Here is a 27,829-nt window from a genome sequence, read left to right as displayed (position 1 = left end):
CCTGAGACCCTAACAGTGACATCATTCAATTCCTTCCCGTTACGTTTTCTGAGAAGTAGCCCAAGCATAATCAGTGACACTGTATGTTCAGGAGAAAAAAAGTGCAGTGTTTACACTTTATTTTTGACATAAAGAAGCCGTATTTACACAATACATTCATATTTTTAAGTATGTTACAGCTCTCTGTAGAAAACCATTCCATCACAAAACAGCAACTTGTGACCCGGATTCCATCTTTAAAATATTAAATCAATGAAAATATTCCTAATTTCATAGCCCATCACAGAGGGAGACTGAAGGGAGGAGGGAGTGAAGAGCAGGTGACAGCAGGAGGACCCCCACCTGACGGGGACAGAGACCAGGAGAGCCCGAGGCTGGGGCACGTGCCCTCCCCCGCAACCCGGGTGACTTCCGAGGCCGCGGACGAAGCACCCCACTTCCCACTGTGTCATGAGGCCGAGCACAGCTCTGAAGGCGCAGCTCTGGCTACGCAGGGCCAGCACCCTGGACCTGGCTGGCGGCCTTCTCGCCCGAGGGCTCCTCTGAGACCTCCCGTTCCCTGTTCCAGTCCTTCAGGCCCTCAGGCAGCGAGGTGTCCTCATCCAGGCTGCCGGTGCCTTCCACAAATTCCTCATATGTAGACTTTTCTGCAAACGGTCTGGGGCCCAGGAGTTCCACCATGTTGTTCTTGTCTAACACTTCTTTCTCTAACAGGAGCAGAGCAACCTGCAATGCGAACACCTGTGGTTAAACAGTCACCCAGCAACATCTCTCCAATCTCATCACCTCCTATTTACAGTCAACCCCCTTCCAAAAAACAGTTTAGGACCACTGAAAAGAGATATTCACTGTCATGTCACTTTAGAATAAGATGTGCAAAAGTCCTGGAAAAACACGTGTCCCCACGAAGGGCGTGGCTGCACAGTGTGGTACATCCATGTGGCCTGTGACTGTGCCCTGGACTTAGTGGGGGAGCTCTGTCCCTGACACCGCAGAAGGACATCCTCGGGGAGGAGAGCCAGACGCAGTGTCCCTGGGCCCCACCTGCTTCCAAAGAGGGAAGGAGCTCCCTCTGGCTTACAGAGCAGAAAGAAATCCTGCCAGGAAGTGTGAGGAAGTGATGCAAGTGACTGGGGGTGGGGGTGGGGGTGGGGGAAAGGGTGGAAACAGGGAAATTTTAAAAGGTGGCTGACAAAAATAAAGACAAATGAGGCAGAGACACAATATGAAGCAGGAGATTAACGTGAAAATATGCATCTCGAAGTTCTGGTCTCTGTGTGGCTGAACCACAAGACTGACATGACACACAGCCACAGAAAAAGGGACCCCTGCCAACTACGAGTGGGGAAGTGAGGGACGGTGTCAGGAGGACAGGGAACAGGGTCACGTTAGACCCGCTCACTGTTACCACTGCCTTTCTACTTCTGCTGCCACCACGGCACCATCTCAGGAAGTTAAAACACACCCATGGCTGCCTCTGCACTGGCCTCTGACTGTCCCCCTGGAGATGGCACCCTGCTGCCACTCTATTTTTTTTAAGTGTTGGCATCTTTTTTCTTTAAAGATTTATTTTTATTTATTTATTTTGGCTGCACCGGGTCTTAGTTATAATGTGCGGACTCTTAGTTGCGGCATGCAAGATCTAGTTCCCCGATCAGGAATCAAACCCAGGCCCCCTGTGTTGGGAGCGCGGAGTCTTAACCACTGGACCACCAGGGAAGTCCCTGCCGCTCGCTCCTTTAATGATGAGTTTTTAAGCATTTCCACTCCAGATTCTTTTAGTACTCCTGACGATAAAACACAGGGGCCAGATGAGATCTCCATGAAGGGCGCCTCTAGCTCCAGAGCTGTGTTTCCCGCAGAGCTCTGGAGTCCCCAGACACCCTGTCCTTCCCTCTGCACCCCCTCCTCGCTCACTAGGGCCCCACACAGCGAGTCCTCCTCTCCTCCCCATGTTCACTGTAGCCTGATGAGCCGTCAGGGTGGATGTCAGCCTTCTCTGCCCTCTCCCATCGGAGCCCCTGCTGCAGGCCCCTCCCACCTACCCTGCGCTCTGTGAAAAGGCACCTCGGGCTCTGCCCGGCACAGCTCACAGTGGGCTCCTCTGAAGATCTGCTGATCGGACAGCATCATCTTAGAATAGCTTTTTTCTCTATCAGTCCTTTATAGAAGACTTTTCACCTGTGCTTTTATCATGAGAGTGTGGAATATTTAAAAGACAGAAGATTCTCCGTTTGGTTGCATGGATTCTGAATAATTAAGAGTTTACTGGATACAAAAAACCGACTGAATTAGAAAGGCTCCCTCCCTTTTGAAAACGCTATCAAATGAGGCACAACAACGGAAGATAAAAAGAATGTTTGTTCATGGAAGGTCATAATTAAGCAAAGGTACATATCTAGTTTGGCTAATTCTTTCGTTTGCTGTTCCACTACCTCTTTACTCTGGAGGTGAAGAGCAGTGGTCAATCCCAATCAGGCCACTGGGCTCTGCATTTGGAAGCACTTGGTGGGTGACTGCAGGCTCAACTGTGTGTCTGGTGTCGTGAACAGACTTTGTTAATCCCGCGCTCACATTCCTAAGAACCAGGAGCCGGGATCATGCCCGCTGCTGCTCTTCCCACATCCCCCCAGCCCCACAGAGACAGCAGACACAGCATCAGGATGGAGGAAGGAGCCTGGGATTAACAAGCACAGGGGACGTCGGCATCTACAAACCAACCAACCAGTCAAGCCATCAGTCTCAACTCTTTCTGCAAAACCGTGCAGAGAATCATTGGTGGAGCCGGCACCCACCTTCTCCACATCTGCTTTCTTTTCTGTGAGAAGAGCGACTGTCCTCTTGTAAGCATCGTTGATAAGTATTCGTACTTCGTCATCTATTAGTCTGGCCGTGGCTTCGCTATAAGGCTTTTCCAACACCATGTCCCCCTGACGGGGGAGGTCAAAGGAGATTTGCCCAACCTTTTCATTCATGCCGAACTGAACAATCTGAAAAAGAATGCGTGACTAGTGGTGGGCATCCATTTCTGCTCACAGGTTTTTATAAAATGGCAGCAAATCCACTGACATGAAATCCACACACCTCACTGCAGTACTACTCTTTAACCCGCAACAACGACACGGCAGCCTTGAGTCGGCCAAGTAGACCAGGGTGTTCTGTGTAGATGGAGGTTGGGAGGACAAGACCAGAGACCCACAGGCAACATCTACAAGGCAGGCGGCAAACGGGCAGGGACAAACCCCAATGGTGACGAGACCTGCTTGAAATCGCTCTGCATGGGGGGAGGTGAGGACAGGCAAGGAGCATCCGACAGATGGGAGGAACCACTCAGGCCGCCCAGAGGCTCTTCCCGTGCCGCCCGGGCTCCAGAAACCTGCGAGGGGCGTTGGCATTCTCCCTGAGTCCACAGGGCCCAGCCTGCACCCCATGAGACCCCCACACTAACCACACAAAAACCCCACATTAAGAAGAAGCTGTGGAAGTAAAATCCAAACTGACCAGAAAAGAGAAGGCGCAGATAAAAGAGGGGAGCAGGAACAGATCAGAAAGTAGGAAGTCACGTTTTTTAAAAGTTTATGAAAACAGCAGGAAACTCTAAAACCGTAAAACTAGAAAAACTGTCTTAATCCACCTCCTTCCTAAGAGATCAGGAAAACAAACTTCATGTAAAAGTGGGCAACAGAAAAATCCCTTACAAAGTTGTTATGAGAAAAAAGGAGCAGAATAATGTCTACACAGATAAGGGAAGTGGAATGGAGAGACGTCCATAATACAGATGAAAACTGTTACCCACAACTTCAGAAAAGGCTAACCGAAATCAGGAAGGTGATAGAAAATAAGAAAGAATAACATTAAGTCAGAATCAGAAAATTTAGATGAGGTGCTAGAACGCAGGAAATAGAAAACGAAAACATTACAGTTATTTTTAAAATGGAGATTAAACTAGAAAGGACACAAGAGCAAACAACCCCAACAAACAAATGCCCTAAGAAAAATTATTGGTTTTTTTTGGCAGTGCTGCGCGGCACATGTGATCTTAGTTCCCCGACCAGGGATATAACCCGCGTCCCCTGCATTGGAAGCTTGGAGTCTTAACCACTGGACCACCAGGGAAGTCCCAAGAAAAATGAAAGGTATGGGAAAGTAACAGGCCCAGAAGAGCTGACATATGAATAAAAGGAGTTCCCAAAGAAAGTCACTGACATCAAGTTCCCCGACAGCAAAATGACCTTGTCTGGGGATGGAGGCGCCCGTGATAAACTTAAAGGAAACAGGGGCATGGCTGCTGTCAGCAGAAAGGACCAGAAGGGACAGGCACCAGGGAGTCCACGCGGGATCCCACAGGCTTGTAACTGAATGTAAACTCTACTGATGTGCTTTATACACTCTTAGTAATAAACCTGAAAGACCGAACTCTCAAAACAAGGGTTTCTTTTCCTAAGTTTTGATCATTCTAAAATGGATTTCTCTTAAGAAGTAACCCTTGCCTGGAAAGCCTAGACCAGTCAAACAGCAGTGCTGTTCCAGAGCCATTAGTGCAGGTGAGGATGCAAGACGACCCCGCCCACACTCACCTGGGCATATGCACTCTGAGTCACTTTTCGCAAGTCGTCCTGAGCGCCGGTTGTGATTCTCCCGAAGAAGATCTCCTCTGACACGCGGCCACCCAGAGTCATGCACATCCTGTCCAGGAGCTGCTCTTTGGTATAGAGGTACTGCTCCTTGGGTAAGTACTGCGCGTAGCCCAGCCCTTTGCCCCGAGGGATGATGGACACCTGACAAGGAGAACACACGGTGCGCTGAGGACAGACGCGGCCACTGGAGGCTGATGTGGAGCCACAGGGAGACTCACTGGAGAGGAAAGCACCACAGCCTCGGCTTGAGGAGCTGGGTGGGAGGGCCCGTCCAGGAGAGCATTTTCTCTTAGGGTAACCTCACCCGAGAGGTCTATAAAGTATTTCTTGTCTCTTATAAAACTCAACTGAAAGTGTTCAGTCCTGACAACAGGGCTGCTGCTGACTGGCGACCCCTCCAGACTTGACGCCAGCCCCGCCTGCCCCGCTTTCCAGGAGGCAGAGGGGCCAGCAGCCTTCAGTTTTCTAGTCCTCTTGTTGCAATTGAGTAGATTCCTTTAATTTTTACAATCAATGCTCCCAGTCACAGGTTACAGTTCAGTGAGTTCTGACAAACAGCCTCCTCCCACAACCAAAATACAAAACATCTTCCTCGTCTCCCCGAAATCCCCTCCCCTGCCCCCACAGATGAGTTGCAGTTTCTAGAACTGTGCGTAAATGGCCTCATACAGTTCGGACTTCACCGTGTCTGGTCTGTGTGACTGTCCCCGAGACCCACCCCCACTGCCGGCTGTGTTAACAGTGCACTCAGCTCTATGGCCGCGGAGCAATCACTGGGTAAACACACCAAACATCCACTCCTTCTTGAGGGACTTCGGGGCTCTTTCCGGTTTATTGCTATTACGGATAAAGCAGTAAAAGTATTCCATGGACATGTTTTTATTTCTCTTGGGTAAACACACAGGACTGGAACCGTTTGGTTGTATTGGAAGCATTTGTCACCTTTATGAGAAACTGCCGAGCTGGTTTCCACGGTGGCTGTCCCGGGTCAGGTGCCCGCCCGCAGGCATGGGGTCCAGCTGGACTGACCTCGGGACATGTGGAGCTTCTGCAGGGTTCCACCCACACCTCCCGGTGACTTAGGGCATCTGGTATCTTCATGCGCCTAGCGCCCATTCCTATTCCTTCTCTCAGGAAGTACATGCGCATATATCTTGCCTATTATTTTACAGCGTTGCTTGTTTCCCTACCACTGAATTTTAAGAGTCCTTCATGTATTCCAGGTACACGTCCTCTGTCATATACACGTACTACAAGTATTTCCAGGGTGTGTGGCTTGCCTTTTTCTCTGTGGAGTCAGGGAAACCCCCTGGGCAGGAGAGCCCCAGACGCCCAAGCCTGACCCACGGTAGCAACTGCTTTTCCAGAGTGAACCCCTCCAGCTTCTGCACACTTTTCTTTCCAAACTTTATAACTCATCTGCGTGACCCCTTCACCCCAACACCATCAGCAGATGTTCCTGCCACGTGGCCCAGTGTGGCCACCGTCTGTTCCACAACAACTGCCTCACCTTCAGGAGGGGGTCCGCGTGCTCCAGATACCAGCCGGCAACTGCGTGGCCAGCCTCGTGGTATGCCACTGTCTTCTTCTCCTCGGGCTGCAGAACCTGAGTTTTTTTCTCTAAGCCTGACATACAGAACAGAAAACAAAACCCACTGCTTTAGTGACACCGACATCAAAAGAGATTTACACGATACCACACAGCGTCTCATCTAAATCGTGACTCAGAGACCAAGCTGCCTGTGACCATGGAATATTCCCAATCAGGGGCAGAACAAAGCAAAGCATCAACTTCAAAATATACAACCACCGCAAAACGCATTCACTACCCACCCGAGGCCCACTTTCTCCTACTCTCCCACTCAAGTCACGTATCTCGTTTTGAGAAATAAACAGAAATGCAAAGTAAAATTCAGCACTAGGGTCAATTTGACACATAAAATTCACAGAAAACGAAGACATCTGGAAAGAGCTCACTGCCTAGTCTAGGCATCGGGAATCACCAAGTAGGGGGAGACAAGGACCGGCCGAGAAGGCAGGCACACGAGGGTGGGAGGAGAGCCAGGCCCATGAGAGGCAGCAGCCCGCAGCCGCAGAGCAGCCCTGAGGAGGTGCCCCCGAGCCGGCCCGCGTGTTGCCAGAACTGAAGGACCCCTGCTCCAGCCTGGATGAAGGCGGACGCGGAGCTCGCCCGCACCTCTGGGCTGTAGTCTGCACTGATACAAAGCTCACAGGTGACACCAGCTTTCTCGTGTTCCAGGTACTCATCTGAGAATTTCTCAACTGGTAACACGTTACGGAGTCTGGGAGACTGAAAAAGAAAAGAGGGCGAACTGTGTTCCTGAGGACTCGGCCCAGGACAAGCACACGCCGCAGAGCCGCCAGTGGGTGGGGAGAGGGCAGGTGGACAGCCCTGTGCTCCAGACACAGACACGCAGTTCTCATGCCCCCAAAACACAAGAATCCCCAGCTTGTCACAGGATTTCCCCTCCTCAGCTCGCGATCCCGTCACAGGGCGTGTGCTGGCCCCAGCGGCTGAGCGTGAAGAGCGTGAAGAGCACGTCCGTGCCCCTCAGGGCCAAGGCTCTGCCCCACCCACCGCCCTGGCCTCTTTCACAAACTCACTTTCCTACTAAACACCCCCCCTCCCCCGTTTCCCCCAGACCTAAAAGAACACAAATAGTCTTCTCCTGTGTTTACAGTGAGGTCTTTTAATTCCACTCACAACTCTAACATCTTAGACTTTTTCTTTTCCCTAACGAATCTCAAACGGTCCAGTCACTCACTCGGCACCGCTACAACTGCCCCCCCGGCCCCCCTGCAGTGGCACCTACTCCTTGTCTCACCTGCTAATGAGCCTGCCAGGCCTGTGGCACAAAACAAGCTTCGGAAAGTCTGCTGACAGCCGTTTCCCCCTCGGCTGTCGGCTGTGTGGCCCGTGCCCTCACCCACCCCGCACCACGGGAACCACGGCCACGCGCAGGACCTCACGGGGACATCCCGCCCCGGCTCACTTCCCACCAAACCAGCAGCCCCGAGGACGCCCTTCCCACCTGTGGCCATGGGGCTCCCACGCTCACGTCCACTACCACACATTAAGGACCAGTAGGGGCTCTGCCTCCAGATGCGCCCCTTCTTCAAAGATGCATCTTCCTGAGCTATCACTGACTATCCCGTTACTCAGTGGCTCAGGAAAACTCGTGTTAGTACAATACTGGCCGTAAAACAACATAAAAAAAGCTCTTAAGCTTAACACTCAAGGCTTGCTAAAATCTAGGCTTCAACACCTCTCTCCACTTTGTCTTCCCTCCCACAGGAAGGAGTCTGAGCAACTCACCTCCCTCCCTGAGGCACAGGCCATGACTGCTCCTCCGCTCACCCTCGTTCACACCACATCCCCTCCTCCTGAGCCCAGTTTAAACCCCGCTCTTCCGTGGAGCCTGCCTGGCCATTCCTTGTCACAGGGAAATCCTGTGACAAGCCGGGGGTTCTTGTGCTTTGGGGGCATGAGAACTGCATGTCTGTGTCTGGAGCACAGCGCTGTGCCATTCCCTCCTCTGAATGCCCAAGTTCTCGAACTGCTAGTTATCTTTTTAACAGTATTAACTATAAGCTCTCTAGAAAGCAAGGAAAACACATCACTGGCCAACCCTGCTCGACAGGTGAGCATTTCCCGGTCAAGCAGTTGTTACAGCTGTTCACCCATCACCTATATCTAGCTTAGAGCACATTTAACTCATGCGATGAAATTTTGGGGAACAGGGAGGTTGTGAGTGTTTTAGAAAAACTAGATTGCTATAATTCAGGGGAGGACACCTCCCTGCTTGCCGCCCGTGCAGCATGAGGGTGGCGTCTCAGACCCATCCGACAGGGTGCCGTTGAGCCCCAGGTCTGGGCAGATACATGCCCTGGCCTCAAACTCACGCCATCCGCCCTTGGTCGTGGGTCCCACCAGCTGCCTTACCGCCAATTACTCGTTCAATTGCTTGTTCGAAGTGTTTCTGATTTATGGAATCTGAAAGGTGTCTCGCAGCGATCAAAGCAGCTTCATTGCAGACGTTGGCAACATCGGCTCCTGTGAAAGGGACACACACAACGGCTCACCTGCCAAATACACCTGAGCTCACTGGTCACACATTGTGAAGAAGGGAACCCGGGCCAACCGTCCACCAGCAGCAGTCAGTAGCGCTCAGTCCTGCCTGGCACAACCCGGCCCCTGAAATGCACGCTGCAAGTATCACTAGTAGACAGATACCCACAGGCAGCCCTCCACCTTTAGAGACTGTGCAATGACAGCAAACTAAGACAGCACTTTAAAACGCCCATCAACTTAGTTCCACCATCTCTGTTGGGAAAGTGACTTAAGCGGATATTGGGCAATCTGCTGAAATATAATGAAATACATAGGCATTAAAATGACCTAATGCATTCAGTTAAACAACGAAAGTTAAACATGAGAAGCTTGCCAAAAACTTCCTAGATCCTTAGGTCTCTGTAAACTAACCTTACAGAGAAAGTATATAGGGACGCAAATAGGCCATAACACAATGTATGTGCACAACAAAAAATATTAAAAAGTCAGGCTCCTGGGACATTGAAGGTGCCTGTGCCCGTGTATATAGCCTTCTCAGGCTGTAGATAGATGGTCCCTTCTATTTCATGTTAAGTTGGGAAGAAGGGAGAGAGGGAACAAGAAAGGAAGGGTCACATCCTGTAGACACAACAGCAGGTCGTGCTCACCCACCTGAAAACCCCGGGGTCAAGGATGCGAGTCTTCTTGCCAGCTTCTCCTTTTCCAGGGTGCTGTCCAGTTTCAGTGGTCGGAGGTGAACTTTGAAAATAGAGGCTCTTCCTTTTATGTCCGGTGGTCCTTGAGAAATTATTTTTAAGGAAAAAAAAACCAGTGAAACAGTTGCACCCCTCCCCACAAGAACTGGCCTGAATCCAGGGAAAACCATCTCACCGATAAAGATCTGCCTGTCGAAGCGCCCCGGCCTCATCAGTGCAGGGTCCAGGATATCTGGTCGGTTGGTGCCCGCCAAAATGACCACGTTCGTCGTTGTGTTAAAGCCTGGAAATAGAACAAAGGCATCACCATTGTTAAATGCCGTGAGGAGGAAGGTGACAGCATGCCTGTCCAGAACGTATGAGCACGAGACACACCACTTTAGTTTTCTATTTATTATCTAGTGATTTTTTAAGTCACAAACTTAATGATTTTTCTTACTATTCATCTTGTCCTTAATGATTAAGTCATATACAGTACAAGACTTAAAGATTTAAGGATCAACTACTAAAGACAAATTACCAAAGATTTAAATTTATGTAACTAGAAATGTAGATTACGTTGTCAACTTTAGAAAGTTTTAAAAAATCAGTAAGGTTAAATTTGCAAAGGAAGTGTCTGAACTCCCTGGGCCACAGGGACCACTCACTGCGTATCTGAAGGCAGGCACCACCCCACCTCCAACCTCTTCTGCAGGCTCAGCCTGCTCGTCTGACTGGCCATTTCTCAAACGGCAATGCCGTGGCCACAGAGCCGTCACCCCCAGGACCCTGGCGCTGAAGGAGCCTGGCCCGTTCCCCCAGGGTAGTTTCTGCTGTGCACGGGGTTCCGCAGAGCCGAGGAGCAGCCCCACCTCCTCAGTCTGGCTCCCACACCCGGCCCAGGAACGCAGACCTGCTCAAAATCTGCCAAATTCGCACTTGCTAACGCATGGATTTTCCTGATCCTTCAGAATCATAAATGGTTTGAGAATGAGATTATGATTCTTTAGCGAAGCATTTCACCAGTTTTTCTTTTATTTGGCACCAGGTACAAATGCCATCTTAACACCAGTATTAAGTTACAGCAGGCTGCCAGGCAAGACTCTTTTGCTATTACCTGTACTGGAATAAAAGAGCCCTTCGATAGGGGTTGTTTATTTTAGAGAATCTCTCTTTGCTCTCTGTATCAGCACAGGACTCTCATTTTAGAAACATGAAGAACAATTAGAAAGCACAGTTCAAAACACAAAAGACTTGAACATTCACCATCCATTTCCACCAGCAGCTGGTTGAGGGTATTCTCCTGCTCACTCTGCCCCCCGAAGTTGCCCCTTCCTCTCTTCCTTCCCACGGCATCTATTTCATCGATGAAGAGGATGCAAGGGGCATTCTTCCGAGCAAGGGCAAATAAGTCACGGACCTGGATGAAAATGTAAGCACTGGAGTCACTTGACAAGTGAGTGCTATCCTCCCAATAAAACAGACATAAAGCTTCCTGTCCCCCAGGAAGGCCATCCTGTGTCACTCACTGTACAGTACAAATTTTAAAAGTTACAAGCAGCAAAGAAGTCACATGGCAAACGGTGGGAAACTTATGTAAGGTGAGCAAATATTATTTCTAAAAGCTCATCAGTTATTGTTATGTAAGAAGCACGAACACCAGCAAACTGACACTACATATCTTTATCCTACTAAAAGGTAACAGGTAGAGTTGTAAAGTTTGTATTCAGTTTACAAGTCCAACCACCCTGGGCTCCCTTCACGCCCGAGGCAAACAGTAACAGCAGACACTTACTCAAAGACCCAGCGACGTGTACACACAGCAGAGGCATGACCCTCCCGAGCCCAGCCAGCTGTCGCCCCACCCTCAGACCATGGCAGCGGGGGCCCTGCGCCCACCTTCTGACCTGCTGAGTTAATACAGTGTGAGGTGAGACTTACTCTAGCTGGACCCACACCGACAAACATCTCCAAGAACTCAGATCCACTAACGGTGATGAAAGGGACGTTGGCTTCTCCGGCTGTGGCCTTCGCCAGCAGTGTCTTCCCAGTGCCTGGAGGACCGGTGAGAATGGCACCCTTCAGATATAAAAAAGAGAAAGTACATTTGACTAGAATTTCAGAGAAATAAATTACATATCCATAAATAATTCCAAGGTATAAATCTGTCTACAAATTTTAGTGATATACACTAAATATTTCTTAAACATGTGAACAATGATAGTAATTATATTAGTAAGAATATTAATAACATTAGTAAGAAGAAAAAAAATTATATGAGAAATATAGAGAAATATATAAGAAATATTAGAGAAACATAGAGAAAGTAATTATATTAGTGAGAAGAGAAAGGAAAAGACTATTAGAGACTATACTGTTTTAAAAAACTTGGGGGGCTTCCCTGGTGGCGCAGTGGTTGAGAATCTGCCTGCCAATGCAGGGGACACGGGTTCGAGCCCTGGTCTGGGAAGATCCCATATGCCGCAGAGCAACTGGGCCCGTGAGCCACAACTACTGAGCCTGCGCGTCTGGAGCCTGTGCTCCGCAACAAGAGAGGCCACGATAGTGAGAGGCCCGCGCACCGCGATGAAGAGTGGCCCCCGCTTGCTGCAACTAGAGAAAGCCCTCGCACAGAAACGAGGACCCAACACAGCCATAAATAACTAACTAACTAAATAGAAGCTGGGCTGATGGCCTTCTTCACTAAAGTTGCCTCCTTAAAAAAAAAAAAAAAAAAAAAAAAAACTTGGTAAGAATGTGAAATTTGAAATACTTCTCTTACTTTTTAAGATTTTTAGTGTTGCTTTTTAGACCTAACAGTATATAAAGGGTGACTTAAGCTGGGAATCTACTAATAAACTGCCTGATGTTTACTTCAATAATTCAAGGAGACACAAATATCACACTTCCAACTTACATTGTGCTTATTTTCTTTCCTTTAAATTTCACAAATGAAGTAAAAATCTAATAACCAATGATGAACTTAAAAAGAATACTGTTTGCTCAAACACTGTAATTACTTAAGTCGTGGAGATGCCTAAGTATGATGTGAACAGGTACGCAAGTATAGCAAATTATAAAACTATAAAATGTGACTTTTTATCCATGGAGGCAGGCAGGACATGAAATCAAGAAAATGATGATTCCCTTTACAAAGGACTCCTTTAAAGTAAACTTTATTAACGGGTTTTTAAAAGAATTAGTTAAACATTTTCTCTTCATTTACTTAATGCCTGAGCCTGGCCTTAGCGACACAAAGATGGGCAAGGCTACCCGTGGCGCGCAGTGGGCGGGGGAAGGTCTGTCCTCCACGGAGTCCTGGGCCACGAACCTGAGTTCCAGGCCAGGCCTGCTCATGGTGCTGAGAGAGGGATAGCGAGGTCACAGCAGAGGCAATGTGCTGGGGGCTGCTGAGAGAGGGGTGTCTAAGTTGCCCTGGAGGGAGAAGGAAGCAAACCAAGGGGAGAGGACACACATTTTCTCGGGAACACACGCTACCTGCAAGCAGACACATCCACGCAGGACAGCCGACCTGAAGAGACGCGCAAGTTAAATGGAGACTAGTAAGTTAAGATGGAGGAAGGAGAGAAAAAGAGCTACTTTATAAGTAATCAAACTCCATAAAATTGTAACTTCAGAGATCAAGAAATACTTCAGAAGATTTTTGGGTTAATGAGCTGAAAACCGTCTTCTGAAAGTTCATTTTACCTTTGGGATTTTTGCTCCTAGGTCTTGATACTGCTTTGGGTTTTTCAGGAAATTCACAAATTCCATTATCTCTAGCTTGGCCTCCTCGCAGCCCGCCACATCTTTGAACTTCACATCTATCTCGTCCTTTAGGACCTTGGCAGTGGTTTCTCCGACACTGAAGAGTCCGCCCATGCCCCGGCCCGTGCGGCCGATGCCGGCCGGCCCCCTCCGGATGGTGTAGAGCAGGAAGGTGATGATGAGCACGGTGGGCAGCATGCTCAGCAGGAAGGAGCTGGGGGCCACACGACAGCGCAGCGCTCAGGCGGGCGGCCCTGGCTCGGCTGCCCTGCGAGGGACCCGCCACCCCGTAACTGCACACGGTTTCTGCCTGTGCAACACCGGGCTATCCGGGTACATCTGAGGCACAAGGAGACTCTTAGTGTGTCAGTATCACTGAAGGGGAATCGCAGAAAGACCAAAGAAAAGCCTGTTCTCAACACGTACGCTGTCCAGTGGTGCTTTATTCCCACCTCAAGAACCACCATTTATGCACAGGACGGACCTGTGATTTACTATCACTACATCAAAATTTCAAAGAAATTTCGTTCAAATTGCTCATTTAACAATTTTAACGTGATTCTGGTGTTAGCCTGAGTAGAAATTCCAGTTCTCTTATTGGAATGCATCAACTTATTCTGAAGAGATGTCTTCCAAATATTCAATCCTTGCGAAGGCAACAGTGGTGAAAGCTGTCTCTGGGCGGCTCGTGCAGGCTCACAGAGACCCAGGGGCAGGGGTGCCCTCCAACCCATGCCTGCCCTGGCGGGAGCAGCTCAGGGGTGACTTACAGCCTTTTGCTTTCTGTTTGTCTTAATAAAGTCAATTTCCACACAACTACAGGCACAGACATATACTTATACTGGGTAACATAATGCAATTTAGTTTAACTTACCCTAAGAAATTTAGGTCAAAACCTGGTACATGGTTTAGGTAAAAAACAAAACAAGAATAAAACCAGGATTAGCTTTCTAACTTTTCATCTATTATAAAATTTTAAATGCTGCTATAGCATTTAAACCATGAACAATTTACTCTTTGGTTTATCTCTGGAGAAAAAAAATAAACACACTGACAATAAAGGTTTAAGGAATGGTGCAACAAAACTTTGTGTAATGTTTCAGGACCAGCCTATAAAGTTAAGTAATTATATGATAACCTCAGGGACCAAGGGATATATTGCATCACGTGTGAAATAATCTCGGCAGCTAGCTGGATCTATTAATAATACTGCAGGTAGATTGCAGGTCTACATACACCAAGACTCAAGAGAGTCCCTGAGGCCGAGTAAGACCATCAGCTCAATTAACAAGCTAGCTACCCCTTTCTCCGCTCTCTTACATGTACAAAAAAATTAAGCTTTATTTCTACTTTCACTCTCAAACTCGTAACTCTAAATCAAGGTAGGCGTTCTGCATTTAATGCAAATGGGGTCACCACCAGGAGATCTACCAGGGCGTCCGTGTGTGAGCACTCAAAGGCCATGTATTCCCAAATAAGCCCAAAGACAAGCAACTCCTGAAATCAACAAGCTGTTCCTGAAAGACTCAGACCTGAAGTGGCCTTTCTAAAGACAAATAACCTTTAAGGGAAGAAGCAGCTCTGACCAGAGAGGAAGAAGCATTACTTAAAAATCCTGCAAACTCTGTGAAATATAAATGTAAAGGATAGTTAAAAGGTGGGAATGCCACTCTTTAACACAAATGGGCTCTTTATGCTAAACTCCTACTCAAGAACGGTACATTGGACATTAACCCCAAACTACTGCTTAATCAAGATAAACATTAACATGTAGAAAATCAACCAGTCTCCAGCAAACTAGTAAGTTACTAATGGTTGAAAAGAACTCTGGCCGAACTGAGAGGCCTGTTGAGAATATAAAGTGTGATGCGCTGCCCCCTGCTGACAGAATACAGAGTGAGCCCAGGGAGCACAGGCAGCCTCCTGTGTTCACAGACACGCTTCTTACCCATCACTCTCAGCAATGTAGACCACAGGGACCCGATTCTCCCCTTCTATGCCCAATTCCTGCTGTAAAGTTTCCAGATTCCGCTCAAAGGTGTCCACACTGCCAATATTGAACCAGACATACTGCTGTAAGGACAGAAAAACAAAATATCCTAATTTTGTTAGGGGAATGAAGAGGAAACAAAGGATTCAATTCACAAAGGGTTCAACTTTCCAAGAATTTTTCAGAAATACTGCAAATTTACAAATTAAAAATATACAATATTAACAATAACAACAAGACTTGTTTTAACAATGCAGTGACTAAGCTTCACTCAGTGAGAACCCCTGACAAGCCTCAACCAGCAAGCATTTCTATAGCAGCATTCCTCCACAGTCCTAAAATTGTAAACTCGAAAAATGAAAACTCTCTTTGAAAAGACAACCCTTTTCAGAAACAAACAAGCATCCTTTTCCTCTTGTCCACTTCTCAGGAACTTCTTAGCTGCCTGGTCCCAAACTAAACACCAGCCTGCAGCAGTGATGGCACTTCTCAGTGTTGGGATGGTTCCCATCCCCAGGTGCACCACGACGCCCTGGGTCCTCAGAAGGAGGTGCTATCACCGACCGCCAGGAGGCAGCTCCACCCAATGGGACAGAAATACCCTCCAGTCACTGGACCTGGGAGTTCCTGGGACCCTAGGGAGGGACACCCGAAGGGCTGGAGGCAATGGCGATGCTCCCCACCAGCACAGGGTTCCCCACTGTGCTGGCATTTACTGTCCCCGTTTGACAGAGGACAAAACTACAGGGGTGACCCCACCGCCCACGGTTACACATCTAGGAAGTGGGTGGCTCTGAGCCCAGGCAGGCTGGCTCCAGGGCTAGCGACAATAACCAGCAGGCCACACCGGCTCTCCGACATAACCACTCCCACCTCTGGAGCTTCCCCACACACTGGCCCCTCCTCCCAGCACCCGGCAAGCATCAGCTGCACTGCACAGCCCCGAAAGACTTTGTTCCTCCTCTAACCTGCAAACGCCTAAAAAACATGTAAACCTCAGACACTTGAGACATGTACACAGACAAGAGCAACATGCCCCCGCAACCCTTCCACCACCAGGGTTACTGAGTGGGCGCCGTCACTGTGGTGTTTCTCTCCACGTGTCTAAAAACAAAAGACGGCGAGTAAGTTGTATAATATTCTATAACAATAGTCCTCGGTAAGTTGTTCACAGACAAAGCTACACGATTCCTGTGGTTATAGGCCCCAAATGTGTCAATGACAGAACACTCGCCAACTTGGCTCCCACCACCAATGGGGCAACAAGCTAAATGATGCCTCACATCAGAGAGTTGGGTGGACCAAGGCCCAGCAGCACGGAATTCTAGGGACAAGACCTAGGTGAGACCCTCTGGGGTGGGTCCCAGCTCTGCAGGTGATTCCTATGCACACTGAGGTTTGACAACCACCACTGACCTACACAATCTCATTTGAGAGCTAAGCCCTAAAAGCATTAGTGTCACTCCCATTTTAAAGATAAAGAAACTGAGGCTTCCAGGGGTTAGACCATAGAGCTAGTAAAGAGCAGAGCTTATCTGAGGCCAAGTGTGTCAGACTCCAAAGCCTGTGCTTATACAGCACAGCACAGCAATTAATATCACTATGCCATAAGCAGTTGGACACAAAATCTTATACCCATTTCCGAAAGCTTGAAATAGTCTTTATTAAACAGGCAATACATATTCTCTGTAAAAAACTAAGGAAACACAAACATAATGAAAATAAAAAGCATCCATAACCTCAATATCCAGAGATAAACACTATTAGCAATTTTGATGTTGTTTTCTCAAGGTTTCAAAATACCCCTTTTACAATCTTGAAATACGCACAATTTTGAAAAGAAATCAACATAAAACCTTAACTGTAATATAAAGGAGTGATACAAAGTAATTTAAAATAAGATGGTACTAATTTCAATACGAAAACGCTCGTGCATGCCAGTACTAAGTGTAAAAACTGCTCCCCAGGGAGGAGCAAGCCCTACTGAGAGCCGAGCCCCAGCAGCCCCAGCAGGCGATTAAAGAGGGACGTGAGGAGCCGCTACTGCTGACCAGGGGCCTAATGGGCCTGTTTATATGGTTCTAATTTTTTGCCCTATAAACAATGTTTTGGAGTACATCCTTGCACAGACACCTTTACATGCATCCCTAATTATTTCCCTAGGATTATTACTGAAGCAAAATTACTGGGTGTATGCGTACTTTCAAAACTGCTGATAAATACACTGCCAAACTGTCCTCTTGAAAGGGAGTGCCAATTTAATTCCCAGCACTAAAAGTCTGAGGAACAGTTCTGAGAAAAAAAAAAGTAGCATGGTTATTAATGAACATTTCATCATAAGATAAAGAGAATGGGGGGGGATTAAGACAATTCAAACAACTTTCCTAACAGTGACTGAAATACGAAAGTCCTATGACGTTACAGATATTCTTATATTTATTGATACGTTATCAGAGACATGATCACCAACAGTTCTCGTTTTCCTTAAATGTTGCCCCATCCAGGCAGGATGATGACGAAATGGTGAAGCGAAGGCATCCTGAGATAGAAGGGATGCAGCCTGGAAGAGGGCTGGCCCTAGGGGAGCTGTAAGGTCGCAGGATGCCCAGGGGCTAGGAGTGGGCCTGGGGGTCGGGTCCAGGAGGGCTGGGAATCACCTGGGAACCTCATCTGCCTCCTCCCCCCTCCCCCCCATAATCCCCTCAACCCACTCTGGGGTCTCTGGAACACATTTCAAACTGGTTGGACAAGAAATACAAATGTTTTTTTTTAAATAAGAACAGAAATGGAAATTAAAATAATATAACATCACAAAACAATTGGGAGAGATATGACCAGAATGCTTCTTAAACTGATTTGACAAAAGTTGTCTTAAGACATAAGCAATTCAGATTTTAACATTTTTTTTCTTAATAAAACAACTGTTTTCTCAGTCTTGAAAAATCATAGATACTGGAATACTGAAAACTAGATTTCACACACTGGTTTCTAAATGAATAGCCAACGTGATCACCAAACCAAACCAAACCCAAAACCACTGCCCAGCCCCTGCACACATTACGGACACAACGTTCACATCCTCACTGTTAGTAAGGATCCTGGTTGCTGCGCTGCCCAGTTCCGACGCGGCCAGTGTACATGGCTACCGCAATGTGAGGGAATGCTTGCTTTTCAGTTTTACATCTGAAAAGTTAATTTACAGCTAATTCACATCAATTAATAAAATCATTTACCCCATCAACAGGAGTTTTTCCTGGTGTAAAAGTCACTCGAACAAAACGCTTGTTGACGACTTCCAGTCTGTCTACCTGGAATTTTAAGAAGTTAAATATTCAAACATAAATTTACACAAAGACTTGAGATATTCTTTTAAGCTCATCTGAAATGCCTGTATTTCAGACACACAAAAGAATATAAAGTAAAGAAAGAAGATAACGTAAGGATTCCCCGTGTTCCCCACTCCAGCTTGAGAAAGAAAACATCACAAACACTGCTGAAGCCCCCAGTCACCCAGAGGTGGCCGTTCTCTGCAGCGGGTGCTGGCCACCCCAAAGCAGGGCTTGGTCCCAGGCCACAGAGACCCAACCCTAAACAGACACTCACTTCTGCCTGTTTTTAAACTTTAAAAATGGTCTCATCTGGCATGTACTTTTCTACAACTTTCTTTTTCTTCTGTCCTTGTATTTGTAAGGTCTTTCCTTGCTGACATGTCAGTTCTGCAGGGTACCCCATTTTATAAGTACACCCCAAGTTATTGGTCCATTCTCCTGTTCACAGACATTCAGACTGTTTCAAACGCTCCCCCATCACAAACAATGCTGCTGTGAACATTCCTGTGTATACCATCTGGACACATCTTCAAGAACTTCCCTGGGATACGTACCTGTAGATAAACAGAGTCCAGCTAGGCTGTAGGGCAAAATCGCTCTCCAAAACACTACTGTCCTCACTTGCTATTAAAAGACTTTTAAATTTCTGCCCCTCTAGGGTATAAAATGGTTTAAACTTGATTTTCCTGCAAGCTCCTAACTACACAGGGTTCTAAAGATCGCTTGCACACCTCACCCCGAGGCCTCTGGCTGCTGTGGAGTGGAGCACTTTCGGGGGGGCCTGTTTCCTGCCGCTGTCAAGTCTGCTCTGGCAGGAAGTCTGGAAGGTACGAGCCCAATATGCGAAGTGAGGGAGCCCTGCAAGGTTCCAGGAGGAACCAGAATGGGGGCTCACCATCTGGAAAGGACTGACTAGAGAACTCTATCCCACATAAAACTGCTGGGGCAATGGTAGACTGACTGCATGCAGAGAACCAGCGGGTCAGGAGGAGAAGTGGCTACAGAGCCAGGACCTGTCCCCACACTCGAAGGACAGGAATCACTTCTTAGAAAGCAGGCTCCTCACGACACCTGGGAATCACACATGTGAGAGCCTCACTTGCTTCAAAAATCTGAGTAGATAATCGTTTCCATTTTTTCCATCCTCACCTTACTGTACAACCTTTAAAAATAATTTTAGATTCTTTATATTTTATAAGTATTAATATTTTTATTTTATTCATTTCATTGATGAAAAATCCAGTATTGAGAGCTTAAATCATTTCCCCAAGGTTACAGAGCAGGCCTAATGCTTGTTCTCTTACTATCACTTTACTTCATCAATTCTAAGATGGTTATTTTTCGTATTTTAACCTCTCAGACATTGCTGATGCATGTTGACAACTGATGGTATTACATAGTTTCACTGGTGGCTCACTCAATCTTTCTTAGTAACATGTAAAATAACATGTGCCTTACAATCCACAGCATCTTAAATGAGCTGAAACAGGGTCTCACTGGGCAAAGACCCAGCCCGGGGGCACAGAGCTCATGCCCGGGCCTTCACTCAGAGCCCATGGCTCTCACTGTGAACACTGAGTCACCTATTCACCTATTCACCTTCCAGGCCCACAGGACATTACAAGCAGTGAAGGTGTAAAGGAGCTGGGAGAGGCTGGGAAAGGTGCAGGGAGGAGAGACACCCGAGGGCACAAGAGGAATGATGGGAACAGACAGGGACGCCAGAGCAACAGTCAGAAGCAGTGGCTCCAAAGCGAGGCTCTAGCATGAAAAGAAATAAAAGGAGTTCGTGGTAAATTTGGGGACTGCTGGGTCAAAACAAACAGGTTCCTTGGTTGCAGTACTTTCCAGCATTAGAAAAATCCAACACGGGACTTGATGGCGAACAAGCCTGGCTAACTTGGTGGCTGTTTATCATTTTATTGGCCTCATCTGAACCCCACCCTTTGAACCCCTGCAGCCTGCAGGCCCACACAATACTCACTACTCCTTTGGAAAGATAGTTATTGACAAAGTCCTTCCATGTGATTTCTCTCCCGGAGCTCTTGAACAGGAAGTAAAACAGGACTCCTCCCCAAAACAGGGCGGTCCAGAGAAAGTACATCCTGAATTCCTTGTCATCCCATGGAATGTCACCCTGGGCAAGAAAGGAGACATTTCTGTGAAGCATGCAATGTAACAACACAGTCTACACTGTGCTGGATGCAAATTCCTTCCAATGCCATGAATGCCACCCCAGAGCCCCAACGTCAACCACACAGTGTGGAATCAAACCTTCTGGAACCTGGACCACCAGTGAGAATCGTCTTTCTTCCCACCTCGTTTTCCACCACCACCAACTCCTCCTCCAGAAGGACGCGGGGCAGCCGCTGGCTTCAGTTCTGTTCACAGACAGAGAGTGTGTACAGTGGCATGGCAGGATTTCCTATCTCTCAGCAATGTTTTCATTAATACCGTTTAATAAAGTTTTATTGCAAAACACATGGCAACTGATCAGTTACTGAACAAAGTGCTATGAGGAAGCCTGAGACTAAGAGAGAGAGGGGTAGCCCTCAGGGAGGCTCCTGGCGCTTCACACGCACAGTCTCATGAGCTGCACACTTACCCAAGGACCAGTAGACACATGACTCTGCCCATCTTACAGATAAGAAAGGGGCTGACATGCCTGCTAATCACCTGGTGAAGTGCTCAGTGACAGTGAGCAAGTGACAGAGCTGGGATCTGAGTGCACATGAGCACGCTCCTGAGTTCCCACCTGAAGGTAAAAAGTAGGTGCCCCTGCCCTGCCCCAAGCCCTGAAGTGAACACTGTTAACAGTTTCTTCTGCAGGAAAGACATGATTTTGATAACTGGCCAAAAACAAAACCACCACTACCAACAACAAACCCACTTCATCCCCATAAAATCTGTTGGTAAGAATCTGAAATTAGTCACTGTCATGAGTTGAACTGTGTCCTCCAAACTCATTTGCTGGAGTCCTACTCCCCAGTGATCTTAGGGTCTTCACCAAAATACACAAGTTGAAATGAGGTCACATGGGTGAGTCCTAATCCAATATGATTAATGTTCTTATAAAAAGGGGACATTTGGACACAGACATGCACAGAAAAAAGGCGATATGAAGAGACCCAGGCAGAAGATGGCAGTCTACAAGCCAAGGAGAAGGCCTGGAACAGACCTTTCCCTCACGACCCTCAGAAGAAAACAACCCTGCCGCCTGCCGACACACTGATCTTGGACATCCAGCCTCCAGAACTGAGAGACATACTGTTGCTTCTGACACCCAGTTGTGGAACTTTGTTCTGGCAGCCCTAGGAAACTAATACAGTCACTAATACTCTCCCTTCCCCCCACTTCTCCATCCTTTCAAAGACCCACAAATACTGTTCTGACATCTTCAACTCCTGGGAAGCCACCCCCTCACTGTGCAGGCCAGGAGGCCTCAGCACCCAGTCACCTGCAGGGCCTCATGGCCTGGGCTTCCTGTCGTGCTCACCCCTCCGAGATGCACACAGGGAGCTCCCGCACCCCTATCTCAAGTAAGGCAGGGTCTCAGAGAGGCAAGCCCACCCCTAAGAGGCCCAGGCCTGGGAAATAAAGAGAAGGCACATTTCTAAAGTTGTTGAACGATGTCCCATGTACTCCAGGACAAAGTAACATATATGCAAAAGGTACCCAATAGGTTATATTTAAAAAGTGGACCAATCACCATTAATCAGCCCCAAACCAAGGTCAACAGGAAGTCGCCCGGTCACCAGCGCTCCATCAGCCCACACAGCACTGGTCCTTCCTCGGCTCTGGCCTGGCTTTCATGATCCACATTCTCTTAGCATGTATTTGTCCCTCCGAGACCCAAGTTCACTTAAAAACAAAGGCTGTATTTTATTTTTCCTTATATTTCCCTAGAAGGAAACGATGCCAGCTGAATGCCAGCACGTGCCGGGCACTGTGCTAAGTGCTACCACACGTGAAAGGGGAGCAGGGCCTGGCACACACACAGGTCCCCAAGCCGCTGGCTCTGACAAACCCTCTCTGAGTCGCTAAGGGAAGATAAGCCTCTGAGGAACAACTTGAAAAACACTGCACTCACAATACACGTCAAGTAAATTGCATGTATTGATAACATGTGCCAAATGTACTTACTAAACATGCAGTTAGATATGACTGATACTGACCAGCCAATATCTCTAAGGTAACCTCCAATTAATTCAATTTGAAAAATGACAAGAAATATGAGCAGAAAATTAAGATAAAATGAAACAGAATTTTATATGTGCTCCTAGACTACAGTTTCAGGACTGACTTAAGATTTTCTTTGTTCAGTGAAAACTATCAGCAACATCATATATTAGGGGAAAACAGTAAGTTCAAATATAATCTTTTGAAAAGGTACCTTTTTTTTCTCCCATAACTTCTTTAGGTTCACTAGCTTTTTTTCCATTTTTCCCATTGGGAAAGTATTTTTCAAATCCTGTTAGAAAAGGAAAAAAATACATATCCTCAAACTAAAATTCATCAAGTTTTGTGTACGTGCTCTTTGTTTTGTTTTGTTTTTTAAAGAAGATGTTGGGGGTAGGAGTTTATTAATTAATTAATTAATTTTTGCTGTGTTGGGTCTTCGTTTCTGTGCGAGGGCTTTCTCTAGTTGTGGCAAGTGGGGTCCACTCTTCATCGTGGTGTGCGGGCCTCTCATTATCGCGGCCTCTCTTGTTGCGGAGCATAGGCTCCAGACGCGCAGGCTCAGTAGTTGTGGCTCACGGGCCTAGTTGCTCCGCGGCATGTGGGATCCTCCCAGAGCAGGGCTCGAACCCGTGTCCCCTGCATTGGCAGGCAGATTCTCAACCACTGCGCCACCAGGGAAGCCCGTGCTCTTTGTTTTTAAAGCAGCTGATTCATCACTAAAAAGCACAAGCTAGAAGTTTAACATTGCTTGTGTAGGGAGTAAATCAAAGTCTAGATAATACAGCTCACAACCCCGAGGAGTCAGAGGAAAAGGTCTCACTGGCCTGCCCACCTCATTACCGACAAAGGTGCCACATTTGAAGGTGACACACTGTCATCACTGCAATCACACAGGAGGAGGTGGGGTGGGTTGTAAGAGGAGACATGACTTAGGAATCAACCGAAACAACGCCTCTGCACCTGCCCTGTCAACACCCGCTGACAGCGAGTCTCTGTCACAAGACTGTCCACCGTCACAGTCACATCTGAATGTTTACCTTTTGGAGGCCGAGAACAGAATCTCTGATAAGCAGCAATCACATCTGTCAGAAGAGAACTTCCGCTGGTTTTTGCTTCAGTTGTAGCATATTGATAAAGCTGCAACACAACATATAAATAAAAGCATGAAGGTTACATCAAAGTAAGAATGAAAAGAGCTTCATTTCCTAATACCACCAAGTGGATGAAATGCTTCTCCCTTCAACAGGCAGTTACAGACTAGCACAGAACGGCCCCCCCACCGAGGGAGGACTAGGGTTGTCCAGCCCTGGGCCGCTCTAGTCCAGCAAGAACTAGGAGATACACACTTCGCCCAGAAAACGAGAGTACTTCAAATCATACCTAATTAAGAGCTGCAGCCCGATTACGATTCTCTACCAACACATTCACTCTGGCATTGTTTACTTAATTTGTAGCATTCAAAAGGCAAACTCCGACATGGAACATCGGCTGCCTCACTTGCAGGGTCTATCACACTACAAGGTCATTTACCTGAAATTACAGAACAATGCTGCTTGTGAACACAATACAAAATTTATCTGTGTTCAAAGACAAGAAAGTTATGGTCCAATGTCACTGATAGTCCTTGTACTAGTAACATTTGCTAAAGGTATTTGATATACTGTCATCCTGACAAGTCCCTTTACAGATATATCTCTGCTTTAAATAACATGTTGCTAAAAATTGTTTGTAAACACTACCTATATAAGTCAGAGTATAATGTAAACAAACTGAACAAGCTCCTTATTAAATTTAGGTGCACAATTAAAAGCAATCAACGGCAAGGTCCACTGAGGGGCTATATCTAAATTTGGCAGTGGAAAAGTTCAAGTAATTCTATCCTTCTGAAAAGTGAAAATTCACCACCATTTTTTAGGACAAGCTTTTACATACAGGTGAGAATGTTTAAAGTGAAGTTCATCCGCATTAGTATCCATCCTAACTTGCCTCCTTTATGGTCTTATGAGAAAAATAAAATACCACAAAACCATATAAAATCACTTCACATCCACAAGTGTGGCCATAATAAAAAAGAGAGACAATTACAAGTGTTGGTGAGGATCTGCAGAAATTGGAACCCTTGCGCACTGCTGGGGTGACGGGTACAGCCACTTTGGGAAAGTTTGGCATTCTCAAAATGTTAAACGTAGAGTTCAGTTACCACATGATCCAGCAAATCCACTCCTACTCAAGAAAATTGAAAACAGACGTCCACACAATACCTTGTACATGAATGTTCATAGTAGCATTATTCATAATAGCCAAAAAGTGGAAACAACCCAAATGTCCATCAACTGATGATGAACAGACAAAAACGTGGTATATGCACACAATGGAATTTTATTCAGCCATAAAAAAGGAATGAAGTACTGATACATGCTACCATGAAACCTTGAAAACATTATGCTAAGTTAAAGAAACCAGACACAAAAGGTCACATATTACATGATTCCATTTATATGAAATGTCCAAAATAGGCAAATCCACAGAGACTGTAGATTAGTAGTTGCCTGGGGCTGGAGGAATGGTTGGGGAGAAATGGGGCGTGACTGCTACTGGTTATAGGGCTTCTTTTTGAGTGATGAAAATGTTCTGGAATTAGATAATGGTAATGGTTGCACAAACTTATGAATATACTAAAAACCACCCAACAGTACACTTGAAAACGGTGGATTTTATGGTATCTGGATTAAATAATCAACTAAAAACCAAAAAAGAATGAGCTGATTTAATTCCAAATTATTACACAATTAATAGCAAAGTAGGACAGAAACACTGATACGGTTCTTGGTAGACAGCAATGCTGGTCTGAGAGAACTTGGAGCTTCTGTTATGTTGGGCCCTCCCTGACGGCTGGGAACACTTGGCCCAAGAAATAACCACTGATAATGGATAAGAGTGTGTCATATGTGAATAAATATTTTCCAATGCCAAATCTATTACGGGTGTGGATTGAAAAGACCTGTTATCCAAGCTGGACAGGGCAACAAGTCACTGAATATCTGCTCCAGGCCAGGTGCTGCCAAGCAGTGGGGAGCCCACAGGGGGACCAGAACCAGTGCTGCCTCGAAGAAACTCGGAAGAGTAAGGAAGAGTCCTGGGAACAAATCAATTACAGGACGGTACCGCACGTGCAACAATACAAAACCTTAAGTAGAAAGGTACAGAGGTGGCACAGAGAAGGAAGTGGGTACATGTTTAAGGGACCTAGGCATGTCACAGGGAAGTGGCACCTAGCCTAGAATTTGAAAGACTCACAGTTCACCAGGCAAACAGTGTCAAAACTTTTAATTTTGGTTAAGCTGGAAATCTGATTTTTTGCATGATGATCTTCAACATATCTCATGATATTAGGAGACTCACAGTCATGTACCTGCAGTGGGAGAAAACGACGAATGCCCAGGGATACTATTGTGAGGGTCAAATGTGATAATATACGGAAAAGCACCTTTAAAATTGTGTGGCAATACCCAGCTTTACATTATCATTTCCAATCATTCTGAAAGCTACTTGAGAGCAAGGGTTCTTTATTAACACCATATTAAGCAAGTCTTTGTATCACAATAAAGTACAGAACTGGGTACACGGTATGTGCTCCATAAACATTATTAGCTTGCTGAAAAATCAGCCCCCTTTAGGCTCTCTTCAAATTGCACTGACCTGGAATACCTCTAGCAATAACCCCCGTGACTGTATTTAATAATGAGATTATTTTCTACAAAAGAACCATCAATTAAATTTTTTTCCTCTATCTAATCTAAGCCCATTCAAAGAATAATACATATAAAAGATTATGAATTTGCAAAATTTAAGTACAGAGGACCCCAATTTAGAGAATTAGGTTTTATGTCTGATGATGTGAGTACTTTTTAGTTGTGAAGCATCAGTTTCAATCCTTTGAGGATTATACCTGAGACCACACATCAAAATCTTTTCCCCAGGAACCTCACTGTGAGAACAGACTTTTAACAGATGGACAAACGCAGAGGAAAATCTGTCCTCTCAGCATCCCTTGCAGGTAGCAGAGTCATTACTGTCATTACAGTCACTACCTGGCGTCCCCACCCAGATCTTCAGGGCAGTACCAGGGAATATGTGGCACCGACCTACACAAGCAGGAGACTTCCTTACACCTCAGCATCGAAGATTCACGGAAACTATAGTGCCACTCGAAAGAAAGGCCTTTTAGATAAGATTCCTGACAAAAAAACCTGCAAACTCACAAGGCACATCCCTACCTGCTTATTACATGTCTGAGTCCAAAATTCACAAGGGACAAAAGAGGAACCGAGGAAGGTAAGACGGGGAAATGGATGTAATGCAAGAAACGGAAAAAAGGCCTAGTGCACAGCCATTCTGAGTAAGAGACTAAGACGAATAACCCTGGCTGGCAAGGGGTCTCCGAGGAGGAAACATCAGGAATGCAGGTGTATCACTGCCCTTTCTGTGGAAAGACTGAGAACACTTCCTCCAGGGCATCTGGCGACTGACCCCAGGCCTCGCCCACCACCCCCGGGGCTCCGTGCGTGGTCGTGGTCAACCTGCGCGAGGCGGGTCCGCCGCGGGCACAGCCGACATCGGCTCTGGGAGCCCGGCCCTGACGACGGCAAAGCAGAGCCCCTCTGGGGGGGACACCGTTAACGACCCCGGTTATTAGGCGTCGTGTCCGCCGGGCGGCGACAGCCCCACCCCCGAGCCCTCGCCGCCGGCTCCCGACGCGCTCCGCTCCGCAGGCCTCCCGGGCCCAGGGCAGCCCCGCCGCTCCGAGGTCCGTCTCCAACCGGGCCGGGGACCCACGGCGAGAGCAGGGCCCGTGACCTTGACTCCCGGCGCCGGGCCGGAAGCGGGTCGCCGGCCGGAAGCGGGCCAGGGGCACCGGACTCACCGTCCGCAGGCAGAGCCGTTCGGTGGGGCCCGCGCGGCCGCCAGGCACGAGCATCGGGGGCAGCCCGCGGGGCCGGCAGGCGCCCCGGCCCCACAGCAGCAGGCACCGGTGCGCCATGGCCGCCGGCGCGTGCCTCGGGCCGGGCGCTGACGAGCGATCGGCCGCAAACGGCCGTGCACTCTCGGAGCTGAGGCCACTGGACTGCTCGCCAGCCACCCCACGCTCTTCTGCG

General features: G+C 47.3%; 1 protein-coding gene across 2 annotated transcripts; it reads right to left on the bottom strand.

The window, feature by feature from the left end:
* Positions 1-90: 90 nt before the first annotated feature.
* Positions 91-27,714, bottom strand: AFG3L2 (AFG3 like matrix AAA peptidase subunit 2; the record flags this gene model as incomplete). 2 transcript variants are annotated; one of them, XM_082667790.1, is made up of 17 exons in its annotated part: positions 91-726; positions 2,796-2,990; positions 4,578-4,778; positions 6,148-6,263; positions 8,602-8,712; positions 9,382-9,507; positions 9,601-9,708; positions 10,671-10,824; positions 11,346-11,483; positions 13,113-13,386; positions 15,121-15,242; positions 18,396-18,470; positions 20,476-20,628; positions 20,766-20,872; positions 22,885-22,962; positions 23,711-23,810; positions 27,598-27,714. In XM_082667790.1, 17 exons carry the CDS (start codon positions 27,712-27,714, stop codon positions 487-489), a joined length of 2,415 nt encoding a protein of 804 aa, XP_082523916.1. In that variant the 3' UTR covers positions 91-486. The 2 variants fall into 2 exon arrangements, with proteins under 2 accessions (XP_082523916.1, XP_082523915.1); XM_082667789.1 differs by having other exon boundaries at positions 92-726; positions 15,121-15,245.
* Positions 27,715-27,829: the final 115 nt, after the last annotated feature.

Source organism: Grampus griseus, assembly GCF_964374135.1.
Source record: "Grampus griseus genome assembly, chromosome: 12".
In the NCBI taxonomy this organism is placed as follows: Eukaryota; Metazoa; Chordata; class Mammalia; order Artiodactyla; family Delphinidae; genus Grampus; species Grampus griseus.
Note: the sequence above shows the minus strand (reverse complement) of the source record. Positions and strands in the feature narration are given on the sequence as shown.